We start from the raw sequence: 18,423 nt of genomic DNA on the forward strand, positions 1-18,423 counted from the left end.
TTCATGAAGGTAAAGTTACTAGAAACTCATGAAATCATGTCTTCAGCAACTGCTTTTCGATGTTCTTTTTGCAGAAAATTCAGTTCCTTCGGAACAAGTCTTGCAGTGACGCGTCTCATGCCCAAAAATGGTTTTGTCAGTCGAAACCATTGACAGTCGGCCGGCACGCGGCACATCTTGCACTTCTTCTCGGCCCTCTTTAAATGCCTTATGCCATTCGTATAATCGCGTTTTTGATAGGCACCACTTACCATAAGCTTTCTGTAACATATTTAACGCTTCGGCACAAGAAATTTCGTTAGAAACACAAAATTTAAGGCAAATTCTTTGCTCGACAGTTCTTTCTATCGCAAAAATCGCAGAGCACACTCGAGATCGACTGGAGTTAATAACTGCCGTGAATACACTGGTTGTCATATCGCGATCTGAATACAATGTTGCCTACTTACACACAAAAATTTGTTTCAATACATGCACTGTGAAACTCATTTTACACAATGTATAATCAACATCCGTAAATCTAGTGTTAATATTTCGTCATAATTCCGTAAGAAATCAATAAATATTATTACAAATAAGTAATTGAATGTGTTCTATGCTTATAACGTTGTCCCATATGGTTCGTTCTATTAGTACGTATTTCAAGGTTTCGTTTCTAAGGAAGCGTTTAATCGCGGTTCTTGATTTTTGTTTTCTTTCGACGAAAATCGTCGCGTTTTCCGACTGCTTCCCACGCGATTCGTCCTCGTCTCAATTTTGAAGAATCGTCGATCTATAAATACTTGAACGTCCAGAACCGTCCGTTCCCGTTAGCTTGTCCATCTCTACGTCGCGTTTAACGAGAAAAGTTAATTTCGGATATACTCAGAAGGCATGCCAACTACGCGCGCTAATGAGCCGATGAAAATTCACTGTTGCCGAGGTTCTCTCTGTTCTCTGTCCTTCTGAACATTCCAGCGATTCCAGATTTATTTTGACGCTCTACGCTCGTTCAAGAAATATACACTCGCCGCCCTCTTAACAAACATTTGAAATTTGCGACACAGAAACGAGTCGTGCGAAGACTGGAGTAGTTAAGGAAGATAGCTTTTCAAAACTACGTGCCCTAAACAAAATTTCTTTGGCCTCTCGGTCTTCAGAAACTTCTTTCTTGAATGTTGAACCAGGGATGTGTCTTTCTCTCTTTGAGAAGGGCGAGATAAAATAATTAATTACCACTACTAACGATCGTCCATTAATTTTTCTATTCCTCTTTTATAAAAATCATTTGATTTTTATGCAAAGAATCGAGTCGACTGCGTTGTCATTTTAAAATTTTGTCAGATCTAAGCGAGCCACCGATCGTTCGAGCTAATCGATTGCTGTGTTTTCGTTTCCAGATCGAAGTTTTTTAGTGGTCAACGCTCAACACGGACTATGTCACATAATATACTGTTCGGACAGTTTCTGCCGGTTGACGGGCTTCTCGAGGGCGGAAGTGATGCAGAGACCGGCAATCTGCGAGTTCCTTCATGGGCCAATGACGTCGCCCCATGCGGTCGCGGCTCTTCGCGACGCCCTCGCCGCTGGCGTCGAAAAGCATTTCGAGATCCTCTACTACAGGAAAGACGGTGAGTCTTATGCATCTTTCATTTCTTAAATAACCAACTGCATCTTGGAAATTTATACCTGACATTTTGTGACAGTGATCCAAAATTCATACAAATAGGGAAATATTCAATAAGTAATTGCATTAATATTCCACTATAATACGTTATTTTGATCACTTTTCTTTATTAAATACATTGAAAATTTTTGTATAATGCTGAAATTGCTGAAATTAATGTGATTGTCAGTAGAATTGGTATTACAAGTAAAAAGGGTTAAACTGCCACAGTGATCAAGTTATCAAATACAACACATTTCAATTATGATTATTATTTTATATTATTATATAAACATCGTCATTTTTAACAAAATGAAAATGTTTCTATTCGCTTTACTACGTAATTATTGGAGTACAAATTGGTATAATTTTTTGTGAACATTTCTAATTTGTCTTCTAAGCAGGTTCTGATAATACTTCACATAATTTAGTTTCTTACATTAAAGTACATACACAGACAAATATTCATTAATTAATTTTTTCAATTTTTGTAAAACTATTGCAAATATGTATAGTTTATTATCTTTTATATTTACAATTAATAGATTTTGTATTGCATGGTGATAGTGGTTTTTACCTGATGTAATCGGGTTTGAAATTATTAATAGTCTCTTTAATAAACGAACTTTATTCAATCCAAGTTGTTTCGTACTACAATATTCTCTATAATTACGAAAAATTTTGTTATTTGGTTTCAGTGATTTGTATTGTTTAGATATAGTAATCATAGAAATTAGATCACGATTAGTTATTTGTCAATTAATCAAAGAGGTCAACGAAGATTAACAAGTTGTATTTTTTATAACTTTCTGTTCAGTTCCGAACCCTCGGATATTCGAAAATAAATAGTCACCACTAAATTCATAAACAAGTATAAATCCAGCGAACCTTTTTAGAAGCACGTACCAGCAATAAACTCATACGTCATCCGATGTAGCAGCAGTCACCCTTCAAAATTATTTCCGAGAATTTATCGAAATCTTTCTCTTTTACGATTTAACGAACCTATGATTTTATTGCTTACGTCTGTACCGATGCCCACCATCTGGCTTCGATCTTATCGACGACGACGTAGGGTCAACCCTTGGTAAGGTTTGCGTCACCCAGGTTTATGGTTAGAACATCTGTTTGTAATTAGCTAGTTGAGCATTGAAAATCGACGAATTGTTCTTTGTTATTCGCACACTCTTCGATTCTCTGTTGTCGATTATTGGCTTGCCATAAATCTGGGACTCGTTATGTCTGGGTTTTTCTTGAAAACCATCAGCAGCAGTGCATCAATAGAAATCTTCCTAAATCCTGAATTGTCGATTGCTACCCTCTAGAAACCCTACTTAAAAAAAGGAATTTGTACTTTACGCATCAGAAAGTGAATAGAAACACACCAAGCAACAACTGTGGTCTGACCTTTTGAACATTGGCAGCACTTTACGTGCAAATTTGTCAAAGGCTTGAAGATCACCATAAACCCAATCAGTCCTTGTAGCGACAATCTCCCATACATTATGTGACAGTCCAAAAGTAGATCTTCCGATCCGCGAAGTTACACTCCCATTTCTGCTTCCTCTTTCCTCAAATCAACAGTGTTTTAATAACCAATATTAACTCCAAATCGACAGTTAGAAATCAACTACGGAAAATCTAATACATTTCAATTCGTTCACGCTGTGACATAATAATTTTTAGTCGAATTAACCACTCGTAATTATAACAAATGCTTAAGAAACACCTTTGTATATAGTTTACACTTTGTGGGATCTAGAAGGTAATACATAACTCTGCTGATTCCGTTCTGCACAATTTTATTACTAACTGTCGTACAACGACGGGACCCGTAGTGCGGGTTATGCTCGACTGCCCCCGTTCGATCATCGTTACCGTACCAAGGGGCATTCGGAAAAAACAAAAGAAGATCAGAGGCGACGACAACAGGCCTTTCGGCTCGCGCGGCTCTGGACGTCGCGTGTGCGCCCATACAATGTAGCGGGCTTCAAAAAACTAAGGCGTATGTGGTGCTTTGGTCGCCACAACTTAATTTATTTTTGCATAAACTGAATTAGATTGTATTAAGAGTGTTGATATAATCATCGCCCCTGTACATCGTCGCGGACTCGCAGAGTGATCTTACAAGTCACTAAATTTTAGAATTGCGATAAACAGGACTGTTCACATTCCCATAGTCTCTAGGGTAAATACTTATGTATTTCTATCTTTCTTTTATTGTTGTTTTCATTTTTATTCGATCGATGATCATTTTATCTAAGCCCCAAAATTCCATTTTTAATCTTTTTTGCACGATACATAGAAATATATTTTCGTCGGACAATCTCGTACGCGCATCATAAACGTAACACATTTACAGGGAACGAAAGCCAAAAATTTGAAACGCAAACTGGCAAGACTACTGGCGGTCCGAAGTGTTCGTACGTAACGGGAAACCGGACATCCCGAATTCCGATCCAGTGTGTTGACTAATCCCGTCTTGGCAAGCCCTTTTAGCTTTCTAGGGACATTGTTTCTCGGATTCTCGAGAATAGACAAAGCGATTTGTACTTCTGCCAAGCGCTCTCTTAGAAACCTCTTGCCGTTTTCGCGATTCTTCGTCGACGTGTATTCCAAATCAATATTTATTCCGAGCGATTATCCAACTAGGGGGCGTGAAAACTTGTACGAAAACTTGTACGAAAACAGAAACTACGAATACTTTTTTAAATTTGCGAATCGCATTATTTCAAAGAACATTATTGTTTCATTAGCAAATTGTAATTACACTTCTCCGTATCGAAATACTTTTGTATTTCATCGTTCAATTTATTTAGTTTAGACTTAGAGCGTCGATGAATATATTGAATGCACGATCGATTGTTTATTTAAACGCGCTTCACAACTTTCTATTAGCAGTTGCAAAGTTCTTTATAAAGTACTTTGCAGTCCTAGAAACACTCATTGGTTTTAAAATGCTTCTACCACTGGCATAGTTTCCAACGATCTTTACATCGCTGCTATACCTGGTCTTATAATTTCTTCTGCAAAGTTTATCGTTTTAAATAATTCCTTTCGCTCATGTGTTTCTGCGAATGCGTGGAAAATTCAATGACACCAATTTACCTACATGATTTAAATAATGAATAGCTGTAGTCGTTGCTTTTTGCACTTGCAAACTTTTCAATTCGAAACGGACCATGATTTTAGGGCCAACATAATTCTTCGATTAATTATTTGTTAACTCTTATGTCAATAATCAAACCTACTCACAGTTATAGAATTATCAACGGTCAATTAGCGAGGAAATGATACTTCCATCCAAAGTAAATAAATAGTTTCGATGAAAAATTTTATATTCTGTATAATCGAATTTAAAGTCATTGTACTCAATAATGAATTAACTCACTAATTTTTAATAATTGAAACTCAAAGCAATATAAAATTGCCCAAAGAATGAAAATTCAAAACTTGGCGATATTACAAGAACGTTAACGTTCTTTTAATGAAATATGGAGAATGGTACTTTAGTATTCGGTATTGACGTAAGGGTTAAGTTTGCGTGTAATCTGGAGTAAGAATTTTTTCAAGAATTCAAATTCATCTTAATGTGTTTTAGAAAATGGAAGTGTAGTATCGGTGGAGTTTTCGATAATAAGACTTTCTTCGCATTTTGATGCCGACATCTTTGATTCTTCTTAAGTGAGATTTAAAGTAGCTTTCCAAGACAACTTTATCGGCACGCAATAACCCTGAATTTACATATTCCAGTGGTGATCGTGATTTTCCGGACACAAATCGCCGATAGAGCTCTCCAGGGTTTGTAAGAACCGTTACGTTATTTAGAGCGGGAAAATTGAATTTATTCGCGGGCCGATGGTTGGCTCGGACTCGATTTTGCCGTAGTGTCTGACCTTAGGCGCGGTGAGATCAATAGTCACTACTGTATAATTTATCATAGTCATAGCTCGAGGCCTCTTGGCCCACCTGAGTTCCTAGTTCGGTTCCCCTCAACTTTAGACACAGACTTTTATGTGCAAATACTGCTTTATTAAAATTTCTTCGGATTATTTCGTAAATACTCTTTTTCTCTCTGGTTTCATAAGGTAAAATACCAGATATGGTTGAGATTTACAAAAGATATATTTTAGGCCATTTTTTGTTGTAAAAGAATTTTGGTGAAACGTGAAGAACACATTAAAATAGTTTTATTCGGATAACGAAATTGTTTCTCTATTTTGACTGTTGATGACTGAAAATACTCCGAGAATTATATTATATTTTGATACAAATTTTATTCTTTACTGTTTGCTAATGTCATATAACGTAATCTGAAAACTTGAGATATTTACACTTATTAATAAGTGATTTTTTAAAAAGAATAAATGTACCCATATTAACCTTTTAATTTCGTCTACTTGCATTGTATAATTTTATGCACTTACATGGAAGCAAGAATAATAGGCTATTTTTAGAGACGAGGAAAATTCTTAATTAACGTTTATTCGTTACTCGTTAAATGAAAGTAAAAATTTCAATTATAGAATGAAATATTTTGCAACGAACAAATAAATATATATCAATATAAATATAAAAAATAGATAAATTTAATTTTATTTAACTTTTGTTACACTGGGTATTGGAAACAACAATTTTGTAGTTTTCTGCGTTTCAAAATATTGCAGTTAGGGACATTAAGTATTACAGATTCAAGCTTTGCAATTAAATAATAATCCATGACTGGGCAGATATCCATAATTAGTACACTATTATATCTAGTTTAATTGTTTTCAGTTATTTCAGTAACTGAACATGCATATTAATAAGCAGTGGCTGCATTTAAACGAAATTCAACTAGATACGGGAAATTTATTAACAAGAGTTCTCGAGATTCATCAAATTTTTCGTAGATTACTAAATGTATCAACCTATTATTAAGAGAACCGACGTGAAAACGAGATGTGGACGTAATTAAATATAGTTATAGAATTGAGATGTTTTCGTATTATCGAGACAGTAATGTTTAATATAATTAACATAACATTTAATGTAATATAATTGACATAACATTTAATGTTTAATATAATTACTTTGTTCTAAGGAATGTTTTAAAGAGATTTAGGACTTCAAGTTTGATTCCAGATTAATTGTATTCACAGTTTATAAGAAATGAAATAAGCGACGGTAGCACATGACAATCGATCGTTAAACTTGAATGATTCAACATGCTCAATTATGATAAATTTATCAGATTCTGATCTTGGAATGTTACTAATTATGCTTGATCTATAGACCGATTAGTAATGATATGTTTTTTCTTTTACTCGACAATTCCCAAGCGGTTAACAAATAAAGTGAGTAATCCTTTTGGTCAATAAAGCAAGACATTTTTCTCGAACTTGACTAAACGAATGGAAAAATTTATTTTTCAATATAAATGTCACAACTTTATATTCTCTCTTATTATTGTATGTATATGTTACATTAAATTTTGCAAAGTGAAAACTACTTTTATTCGTAAACAAAGATTTAATAATTTAAAAGCCAATTACTATAATACATTTTTATTTGTATTATACAAGTACGCCGCGTTATCTATGAGTTGCAATCAACGATGCTCAGGTTACTAATGGATCGCCCGACATGTGTTTATAAGTATGAAACACGCCCGACGATCAAATGTTAAATGTGTCTCATTCGCTCTCACCGTCATATCAAATGTAAACAGCAGCCAGTGAACAGGAATAATCAGAATTATAAGTTTCGTCTACCTTCGTCGCAGGTTGCAATAATCCTATTTTAGCCGGGTCGCAGTATACGAGGGATTATTGTATTCCATCTGTAACTTTATAGTAATTATTTAAAAAAAAATCATTCGTTCTACTATTTTATCATTAAGTTGACTTTAGTTTTCATGAGTAATAAAAATGATAGCTGTAACCGAAGCAGAAAACGTATACAAAGTTAGGAAGTTGTTTTTCATAATACTACATGAAAAATAATTACAAACGATTATCTAGATCAACGTTTCGTAACGATTGAAAATATAGAATGAAATAAGTAAGTTTTGATATTGATTATTTTTTAGTTACGAATTAAGTCGTCTTCGAGTTACAGAAGTTTTCTCTTATCGAGGTTTCGACTTATGGTCGTATCAAAGAAAAATTAATACCGTTACAACTACTGCAATGAGCACAAATTAGTCGAACCAATTGTTCTTAAGTTTAATGGTTTAATGATTAGTGGTTTAGATTATGTTGGTTGTCCTAGATCTTGTGAACTAAATTTTTAAATGCCATTCCAAATCTTTAAAGAAATTCAGTACCGATATATATATCACATTAATTGATAAAAGTTTGAAATTTTATTCTACTTTAATGTATTACTATACTATACCGAAGAAGGGAATTGACAGTGACACAATCGAATGCTTACCGCAAGATCCAACGAAACGAAACGTATAGAGAAAGACAAATGTAGAGGAAACAGAAACAAATTACAGTCGTGTTATAAGCCGGTGAAATATATTTCGATTTGTGGAAGTCAATTTATATAAATTCGATTTGTAGTTGTCAAGTGTGTGCTGCTCAGCTTCGAGTTAACTTCTATTTATTTGAGTTATCGAAGCCTTACGAAGAGAAATGAATAAAGCTTTGACTTACAAAGGACTTTCGACTTATAGAGTTTCATCGTAAGAAGGTTCGAGTTGTCGAGGAACGACAATATTAGTATATCGATATACAGTAATAATTAAACAGACCGTATAATCATTGTTCCAGTTCAAGTATTGTAATCGATGCTGCTTAGGTATGTGTAGGTTTTGTATAGATTAAAATTAAAATTTTCAATTGATGTTATTATTTATACATATATACACTACTGTTCAAAAATATGCAAATACTTGGCTAAAACGTTGTTAATCTTTGGATTATTATAACTCCAAGGAAAGAGGTCTTTTAATAATCTTCCTAAAATTATTTTAAAGGTCGATCTTTATTTCATATTCTTAAGTTGAACTTTCTTAGAGAGCCTTTTACATTAGAAAACGAGCAAGTAAGTGAAAAACAATATTTCAAATTCAAACAGCTTCTAAAAATTGTTTAAATTTTGTATCCATTTAAAACTATCGTGTCTGTTAAAATAACACGGTAAAATCAAATGTATTACTTCCCCCTGTAATGTATCTTAAATTAGACATCTTTTTCTTAATAATTGCGGTTTTTAGTATTTTTTCAGAAGCGTAACTATTAAATATAATTTTGAAATATTGACCTATTTCCCTTCCTCCCAGATAATAAATGACTTGACAACAAATTTTAAAAAACTTGTTCGTCCACAGTGAAAATTCCAAATGATTTGAACAGAAATTGTATTAGGACCTTGAATAAGTTCTTGCTGTTTCTTTTACAAAATAAAAGCTTTATTTAAATTATGAGGAACAAAAACATTTCATTGAAAGTATTGCCCATCACTAGCGACCACTTTCTCCCATCTTTCTGGCAGTATATGAATTCCGCGTCGGAAAAACGACATGTCTTTTGAGGCTATCCAAGAATCGATCCATTTTTTAGCTTCTTCATAAGAATGAAAGCTCTGGTCAGCTAGGCCATGTGCCATCGAACGGAATAGGTGAAAATCAGAAGGGGCTATGTCAGGTGAATACGGCGGGTGGGGTAGAACTTCCCATTGAAGCGTTTCCAGGTAGGTTTTCACTGGTTTTGCAACATGAGGCCGAGCGTTGTCATGTAGCAAAATCACTTTGTCGTGTCTCTGCTCCTATAGCGGCCGTTTTTCTTTTAAGGCTCGACTTAAACGCATCAATTGAAGTCGATAGCGATCCCCTGTGATAGTCTCATTCGGTTTGAGCAGCTCATAATAAATTACACCCTGCTGATCCCACCAAATACAGAGAAGAAGCTTCGAACTATGGATATTTGGTTTTGCAGACGATGTTGATGCATGGCCGGGCTTACCCCACGATTTTCTACGCTTTGGATTATCGTAGTGTATCCACTTTTCATCGCCAGTCACGATGCGGTGCAAAAAACCTTTTCTTTTCTGACGTTGAAGCAGTAATTCACACGTGAGAAAACGCCGTTCGACATCTCTCGGCTTCAATTCATACGGTACCCAATGTCCTTGCTTCTGGATCATTCCTAAAACTTTTAAACGTTTTGAAACAGTTGACTCATCTACTTGTAATGTTTTTCCAAGTTCTGCTAGCGTCTGACATCGGTCTTGATCGAGTAATTCCTCCAACTTTTCGTCTTCAAATTTTTTCGGTGCGCCAGAACGTTCTTTATCCTCAAATTCAAAATCATTATTTTTGAAGCGTCGAAACCAGTCTCTGCATGTCGTATCTGACAAAGCATTGTCACCATAAGTCTCAACAAGAATTCTATGTGCTTCAGCTGCAGATTTCTTTTGAATAAAGTAGTGCAATAAAATTCCCCGCAAATACACTTTATTTGGCACAAAAGTAGACATTTTCAGAACTAAAAAAAATTACTTTGTTTACACTAAAGTGAACTACCATACACTGAAATTTAATGTTAGATACACTACTGCCTTGCATGTGTGTTACCATTCGAAATTCCACGAACGGGGTACTGCTACTGCCATCTTTGAAGAAACAGCGAGAACTTATTCAAGGTCCTAATAGTATGGGGCGTGTGCGTTAATCTAGATAAAAATGTATTCGTAGAGTGGCAACACTTCCCGCAGTCGCCAGCAGAGGGCTACGCGCAACATATCTCTCTCACAAGTATTCGACCAACTTCCTATTCCTATATTTTTATTTCTCGAGCGACCATTGAATGTTCTGGCGTCTAAACAGGGCCAGGACGAAACGCTCCTCTCTCCTTTCCTTTCCTTTCCTCCTGCTATCTCGCTTATTCACTTACTCCATATAGCAAGCCGTCATAGTAGTTATTCATATAATCCAGACTCATTGCATTATAACCGTATCGAGGTTACTTGTTCAAATCGTAGAGATACTACAAGAAATATAAATAAACCGGAAATTGTATTTAATATCAGTAGCTATTTCTTTAGATACCTGTTTGATAACACAAAGCTTTGGAATTGACGGAAGTATCAAGTAGTAATGAGAATGCCATTGGATTGGCTTCATCACTAGCTACGTGTGACGAGCACAAAGGGATGGAAAGAGTGAAAGAATTTGAAAAGCGGAAAGTAGTCTGCTCCGACCACCTGCAGCCGTTTCTAGGCGGTCTGGCACAGTACGTCGCGTTTCCACTGAATCCGCACGGGCATATTACACGTCACGGATTTTCCCACTTTGACGGGACGAACTCTCATTGTTCCCTCTCATATTTCTTCGGTGAGAGGGACGTTGGAGAAATTGATCGCTGGGGGGATGAAACGCATCCTAGCACTTTGCAATTCTCATTGGGGGGTTGCGGCGAAACATTGACCGCTACGGTTCGCTGCGGGAAACGGTTGATTTCGGCCTCGTTTTTCCACTTGCTGTTTCTGGCCCACTGTTTAACGTCAATTCGATGGTTGTGTCCGTTGTTTCTACTACGGGAATGGTGGACGTGCACCCTTGGGGACGGCTATCAAAATGTCAAAGGTCACGGAACCAGGAAATTCTGGCCGCGTTGATTACAGACGTTTCGTAGCTGTCTACTCTTCATCGATGCGAAGGAAATTAATGCCTATCGACGTTGTTGGGACTGTGAAATGTCAGGCTTTTATTACGCGGTTCCGTGCACAGTATGTGCACGCATTGGCGTGAGTGTAAAGTTTCGCAGAACTGACCTTGAGTCTCGATGTACAACTCTGAAAGATTCCGAGAGTATGGAAAATTGATCGTTGAAGCGCGGAGTTTGAAACTATGACTGGCTGCGTCGAATGGACGGTCTAATTACGCCGGGGTTGGATTAAAGGGACCCTGATAGCTTTCCAGGACTGCCGTTCAAAATATTAATGGATCTCTTGTCGCTTAGAATCGAGTTTGGGTAGTCGATAGCGTTTAACGGAGGAAAATTTTCCTTTTTTTTGGATTATCGCACGCGATCGTTCGCAGCATTTCTTTCCAATTTCATCGCTGCGAATATACTTTGGATTTGATTACGCGTTCGCGATACGAATATTCGATCCTCCAAAGATAAAAGACCGGTTGTAGTACAATTGCAATAACTTCCACCGACGCAGCACCTAAATATTTTGTTATAAAAAGCCTGGCACAGTGGGAATCAACGATTTCGTACGAGAGTATCGATATCTCTTTTCATCGGCCCCATCAGCAGCTGTGGCCATTTCGCGAAGACCTCCTCGAGAGTGCTCTTTCGCGTTGTTACGCAACCGTACGAGCGCGAGGACGCTGTTTCAAGCGGCCAAGAATAGTCGTGCTCGTGTTCCACCCCCTTCTCTTATTCCTGAAATGCCCAGCATTCCCCCCCTTCTTGCGTCCATTGTACCCCTTTTCGTGTTTTCCCATCAGGCACAGCGCGTAGTCAATGACATCACTGTAAGGCACTTGGCCTCCCCTTCCTGCGCCATTCGCCCACCACGGCGTCGGCATGTGACGTCACCCTCGACGCTCTCTTTTTCTCTGCTTCAAGCGACGCCGTCACTTTTCTTCTTCGACGGTGTTTGGTAAATAGTTGCAGTGAGGAGGATAAGCTCCAAAACAGATGGTTCTTTCGTTCCTACTTTCCGACCTACAACGAACTATCGTAATCGAGTAAAATGTTGAAAAACATTTTTTTTTAACGAAAAAATGCGCTTTAAGATCCTTTGATTACGGTTTGATTACTAAACAAAAATTTATTTTAAATATGCCTATGTATTATTAGGTCATCCCATAAGTTCGTGCCATGACTGATATTTTTTAAATATCAACGTAATTTTTACTTATCATAACGGAAGCCAGATGTATCTAAAATTTGGACCGTCAATTTCAGGATAATCGTATATGTATCTAGGGTGTTCGGCTACACGTTGAGAAAAATTTTAATGGGAAATTCTAGAAGCCAAAATAAGATGAAAATCAAGAATATCAATTTGTTGATTGAGGTTTTGTTAAAAAGTTATTAAAAAATTTCAAATCATTCACGGAAAAATTATTTTCAGTTGCGGGGCAATTACATTCATTTTTCGTCAATACATATATCCTCGAAATGCTACGTGCTTTCGAGAAAAAAATTCGAGTAGGTGCTGAAATGTTTCGGCAAAATTAAAAAATTTCAAATCGTTCTAAAAAAATTATTTTTGGTTGCAGGGGTCAACTATAATCATTTTTGGTGAATACATATATCCTCGAAATTCTACGCATTTTCAAGAAAAAAATTCTTTACTGAAAATATAATTTCTGACTCAGAAATGCTTCTTCGAAATTTCATGCAAATGTTTAAAATATCATAACTTTTGAACGGATTGGAGGATTTTAATGTTTCAAAATGCAAACAACGCGTATTTTAGTGAAGAATATGTAGAGATTCCAAAAATATTCGAAAAGTTGATCCTTGACCCTGCAAAATGAGAAAACCCCTATAAAAATGGACCAATTTTCAAACAGCCATAATTCTTACAATAGTGAATATATTTCAATGAAACGTTTTTCTGAACTAGAGTTCGTGGGTACCTACAAAAAATTATTAGACAAAATTTCCGTAGCGCGTTAAACAAATTTATTAAAAATCAAAAACGAATTGTAAAGAAAAATCGCTGGGGGGTAGCTGATGAAATTTTTCGACAAAATTAAAAAATTTCAAATCGTTCTGGGAAAATTATTTTCGATTGAGGGGGTCAATTACAATCATTTTTGGTGAGTAGACATATTTGCGAAATCCTACGTAGTTTTGAGAAAAAAATTCTTTACCGAAAATATATTGTATGGCCGGAAATGTTTCTATAACTTTTTGACGAAGCCTTAATCAACAAATTAGTATCCTTGATTTTCATCTTATTTTAGCCTCTAGAATCTCCCATTAAAATTTTTCCCAGGTGTGGCCGAACATCCTGTATAATGGGGTCAAATAAGTCTCCGTACATCTCGCTTGAATTAATTTATTTCGTTGTTAACTTTAACACTAGGTCTCAGATTCCATGTATAATATTATAGAACTCGTTAATATTGTTTGTTAACAATTTTTGTTGAATTTATATATTGCAACGATATGCATGTATGCTTTAATTAAAAGAAAAATTGCAGATATATTAACTTAACTGTCGACTTGATTGATTTTAATAAAAATGTGTGCAATCAATGTCCGTAAATCTAGTGTTAAATATAATAAGAATGGATACAATTTCTTTCGAGTAGCTTCAAAAGTATTGCATTAAATATTGATGCAACAAAAATAAAAGATCTTTGATAATTAACACAGGAATAAATTATAAATGATAACTAAACAAAAATCAAGCCAAAACAGTCTTCGAATACATAAATTAATTTAACTTGAACAGTCAAAGTTTTGCATTTCATTCGTCGAACTTCACCTACTTCTCTCATGCGCTTTTACTTCAATGTAACTAATTTTGCTGTCGTTGTAGGTTGAATTTCGTCCCATTCTTCTAATAATGGTTGTTTTAGTTGTTCTTTGTTTTTAATTCTATCTTTTCCAACGCGTCTGTCTAGTTCATTCCATAAATGCTTACTCGGATTGATATCAGGTGATTAAGGGGGTGCATGAAGTTGATTGGACACATTATATAACAATCACTCCTTGACTTCCTTTGTGGTACGCTTAGAGTCGTTGTCTTGTTGGAATATAAACGACCGATCAAGATTCAATTTCTGTGCACTGTCGCGAAAATTATCCATTAAGTTGTTCAAATAAACATATCGGTTCATAGTGCATTCAATAAATTTTAAATTTTCCATTCCAGTCACCTTTATGCAATCCCAGACGAGAACATTGTCGCGATCATGTTTCACGGTTAGACAGAGATGTTTAGCTTCTATGTGGGTATTTGGTTTCCTCCACACCTCCTTACACGTCGCTACTTCCACGTCGTACTTTCGTCGCTAAACAATATCGAATTCCAAAAGCTTATTGATTTATCCGCATGAGTTCTTGTAAAATCCATCAGTTTCTTCTTATCTTCTTTACTAACGAAAGGCTTTTTCCTACGCGACCATTGTATTCTGATTATCTAATAACAGTAAAAATTGTTTCAGATACAACTTTGACTTGATAATTAGTTTCAATCATGCTAGCCAATTTTGTAGTATTTGTTTTTTTATCGTTCTTGAAATTGCACATTTATACAAAGCTTTCAGAATTTTTGGTTGACCGATACGTTTTCGGTCTTTGAAAGATTTTATATCCTTGTATCTGTTTATGATGTATTGGATCATACAATATGATTTTCTTTTAACTTCACTATCAATTCACATGTGGGGATAGAAATCTCCATTTTTTAAATTAATTTTACGTTTGATCCACTTACTTTGTGAATCTTTCTTGTGGAACTTTCTTCACTGACTGCTGATTGCAACATATGTTTTCATAATTGTACGAAAATTTTTGTTACCTCGATTCTATTCAGTCTGTCTTGAACATATATTTATAAACCAACTACATATTAGCAAAATCGTAATAGTTTTTTGCATAATTCATTAATAAAAATAAATCAACACAGATAATGAAAATAAATTTTATTAATACAGCTTTAAAATTTCTAAACCGCATTCTACGGAGATTTATTTGATCCACTTTATGTAATAATGGAGTTACTATTTAAAAAAAAAAACAAATTTAACTTATTCTCTTATCTTAATGTTTACATTATTTAAGAAAACCAACTACACTAAGTTGAAGATATTTAGTTAAAGATTAAGCTTGATGAGATCACCAACACTGAAAACTTTTCTTCTTGGCATAATCCTTGTTAGCATTTTCATTACACTAGGAGAAACGAGAATATTTTGTGTTGGATATTTTGTCATTGACAAGACGTCGACTTCAGCTAGGTCGTCTAAAAAATCTTGTCAAACTAATCAGCGCTCATGTTCACTTAGAATACTCTCTTGCTTGGTTTCTTATCAAACTTCATTTTATATTCTTCTTGGTCTTTTTCACGGGCGTTTTACCATGTTCCTACCTCGGAAGATCAGCCGATTATAAGCTGTCTACGTCGTTAAGATGAAAAGGCTTATCGAAATTAAATGCCACATCATTAAATTGAAATAAAATACAAACTATTTGAGACATTTCACGTTTTACAATTTTAATACAAAGTTCACTTCGTGTCAATAATTCTAAAATACAATGCCATTTAAATAATCTCCTCGGCTTTTATTCGCGAACTCAAATAGTTTTACTCCATTTTTTATTACATTTTTGCACAATTGGGGCTCTATTTCACGAATAGTTGTAATATTATTTCTTCAAAATGTAGAGAACCTAAATTAAATGGTTGGTCCAATCAATGGCAAAATGGTTTTGGAAATGAATATCTCGTCAACAATTTTTCGTGGCACACAATAGCCCTAATCTTGAAAGTTAGGTATAATTTCGAACATGTCAAAATAACTAAAAGAAAAATGTCGATTTTTAGAAGAAACGTGTAAAGTTTGAAAAATGTTTTGAACGACGAATAGAAAATTAAACTTTTGATATATCATTTATGCAATAACAATTATAAAATGAAATTGTAAATCGCGTTAAATGAGAAACAACTTATCTCAATACCAATTCAATGGGATAAACTACTACATGATACTTCTATTTGTAATTTATTATTCGAATAAAATTGCACCTAAAACAGACCTGCCAAATGTACAAAAGTTTGTGAAAGTTGAATGTTGTTGGAGTTCTCTGGAAAAGATGTTCTCTGTGAGTACAAATTCTCTTTGATATACCGACACGGTTCGGCACATCATCGAAGGCGAACGAATGCATTCATTCGTCTTCTATCGCATACATTGCCTAAAATTTGCCATTCAGCAGTTTTGTTTCTTTGCTACGCAACGATAAATACGAACGTTCTGAAAGCGTACAAATCAGTGACGGATACAAGAGCTTCAATCCACTTTCTATTGATAAAAAAAAGGTCGATTATCTGAACTTTAAATGCCCCAAGCGATTTTTTTATTTGTCGACAAAAGTTGAACGATCATCAGAATTTTAGGAAGTAATAATAATTTATTGTATGAATAATCCCATTGGAGTATACATATGATATAGTACAGAAAAATAAATCAATACAAATTTGAAATTGAATTTCAAATTTGAATTTGAAAAAAGTCTAATTTGCTGCTATGCAGATTCTGATTATTGAATCAGAATTTACATATTCAGACATATAAATTGGTGGCATCAAGACACGCATGAAATGAAAAGATCTCTGAGGTGCATATTCAGTGACTTTAAGAAAGGCTGACATCTTATATCTCTTCTGATTAAATTGTTAAAGTTATGCAAAAAAGTTTTAATACTTCTATTTTCATTTATAGTTTTTAAGGGTGAGATTCCCGAATTCTCGAGATTTTCAATTTTTTCACAATTCTTTGTTAGCTCCTCTCCCCCTTTTAAAAGTCTAGATTCGTTACTGATACGAATCCATTTGTTTACCTTTAGTGTACCACAACCTCTTCTTAATGTGGATGGTAACAGCTCCCTGAGGGATGTTAATATAGCAAGAAACTGTAGAAAATGTAGTGAAATTTTTATATCGAATTTTAAGAAATCATTAAATGGAGTTAATATCTATATTTATACAAAAAAATATACTCATCTCTTTTTCATAAATTTATTAAGTATCATGTAACTTTTTTCTAGAAAGTATAGAAAAGAGCCGTGTATTCGATTTATTTAACACTGCTAATAAAATACTCGGTAAAAATGTGATTGAAATCGCTTTAGTGGCTCTGGAGAAAATGGGTCATGAGTTTCGGCAATTTTACATCCGTACAAAGTTCGGTTGTGTTTTCTATTAAAATCTAAAAAACCAGATTATATTTAATCAAGAAATAAATACTAGTATCGTATAATTAATCATATTATTTTGTAATCTATTAAATTAATAAGATTAAACCCTATAAAATAATTGGCGTGTTCGTAGTTTGAGGGAAGGGGACGTTCGATTGTGAAACATTTTGTAAACGAGGTGTTAGGTAAAAAAATATTGAGAAAGGCTGGTGTATATCGTATACATTGCCCGAAATTTGCCCTTCGTTCTTCGTCATTCGGTATATCATTCGTCACGTCACTTGACTTCTCTAAAACTTTCGACACGCTTGATCGTGACCCGCTGATTGATAAACTCCCAGCTACCGGCTTGTCGTCGGTCTCTATCATGTGGTTACGATCATACCTAACTAAACGTATACATACAGTAGGTCATGACTGATGTCAGTATTCCTCGACTCGCATCCGTTCGTTCAATTACACGTGAAGTACCGCAACGGTCTATACATATTAAGGCCACTTCTATTTGACGTATTTGTCGCAGATCTTCTTCGTGATCGTGAATCCTCTCGGGGTTATTTGTACACTGATGACACGCAAATATTACAGCTATTGGCATCTCCGGTGTCCATGCTGCGATTCACGAACACAAACTAGACACAGTTAGAATTTACAATTGATCTTCTACGCGTGGGTTAAAGATAAATCCTCCCTCTAATCGTACACAACATCTCGACCCCATTCTTGACTAGACCCGAACTTTTGAGCATCGCATTACTAATCTGTATCTCGATATTTTTTTTTCATAATTAAATTCGATATTGTAAGTAATTGTGCTGTAAGGTTAGACTTTTAATGAGATTAACACTCCGTGTGTTCCTCTGTATACTATGAATGTACAGGGTGTCCCGC

The 18,423-nt window shown here is 35.0% G+C and overlaps 1 protein-coding gene across 9 annotated transcripts in view; it reads left to right on the forward strand.

The window, feature by feature from the left end:
- LOC122403096 (potassium voltage-gated channel subfamily H member 6) overlaps positions 1-18,423 on the forward strand; it is a 295,338-nt gene that overhangs the window by 36,737 nt on the left and 240,178 nt on the right. For all 9 annotated transcript variants that reach the window (XM_043406413.1, XM_043406418.1, XM_043406419.1 and 6 more), the window contains exon 2: positions 1,380-1,610. In XM_043406413.1, the coding sequence (XP_043262348.1) occupies positions 1,380-1,610 (231 nt within the window). The remainder of the gene's footprint in view (positions 1-1,379; positions 1,611-18,423) is intronic.

Source organism: Colletes gigas, unplaced genomic scaffold, assembly GCF_013123115.1.
Source record: "Colletes gigas isolate AHSC1104 unplaced genomic scaffold, ASM1312311v1 Colletes_gigas_Sc00044, whole genome shotgun sequence".
NCBI classification, from domain to species: Eukaryota; Metazoa; Arthropoda; class Insecta; order Hymenoptera; family Colletidae; genus Colletes; species Colletes gigas.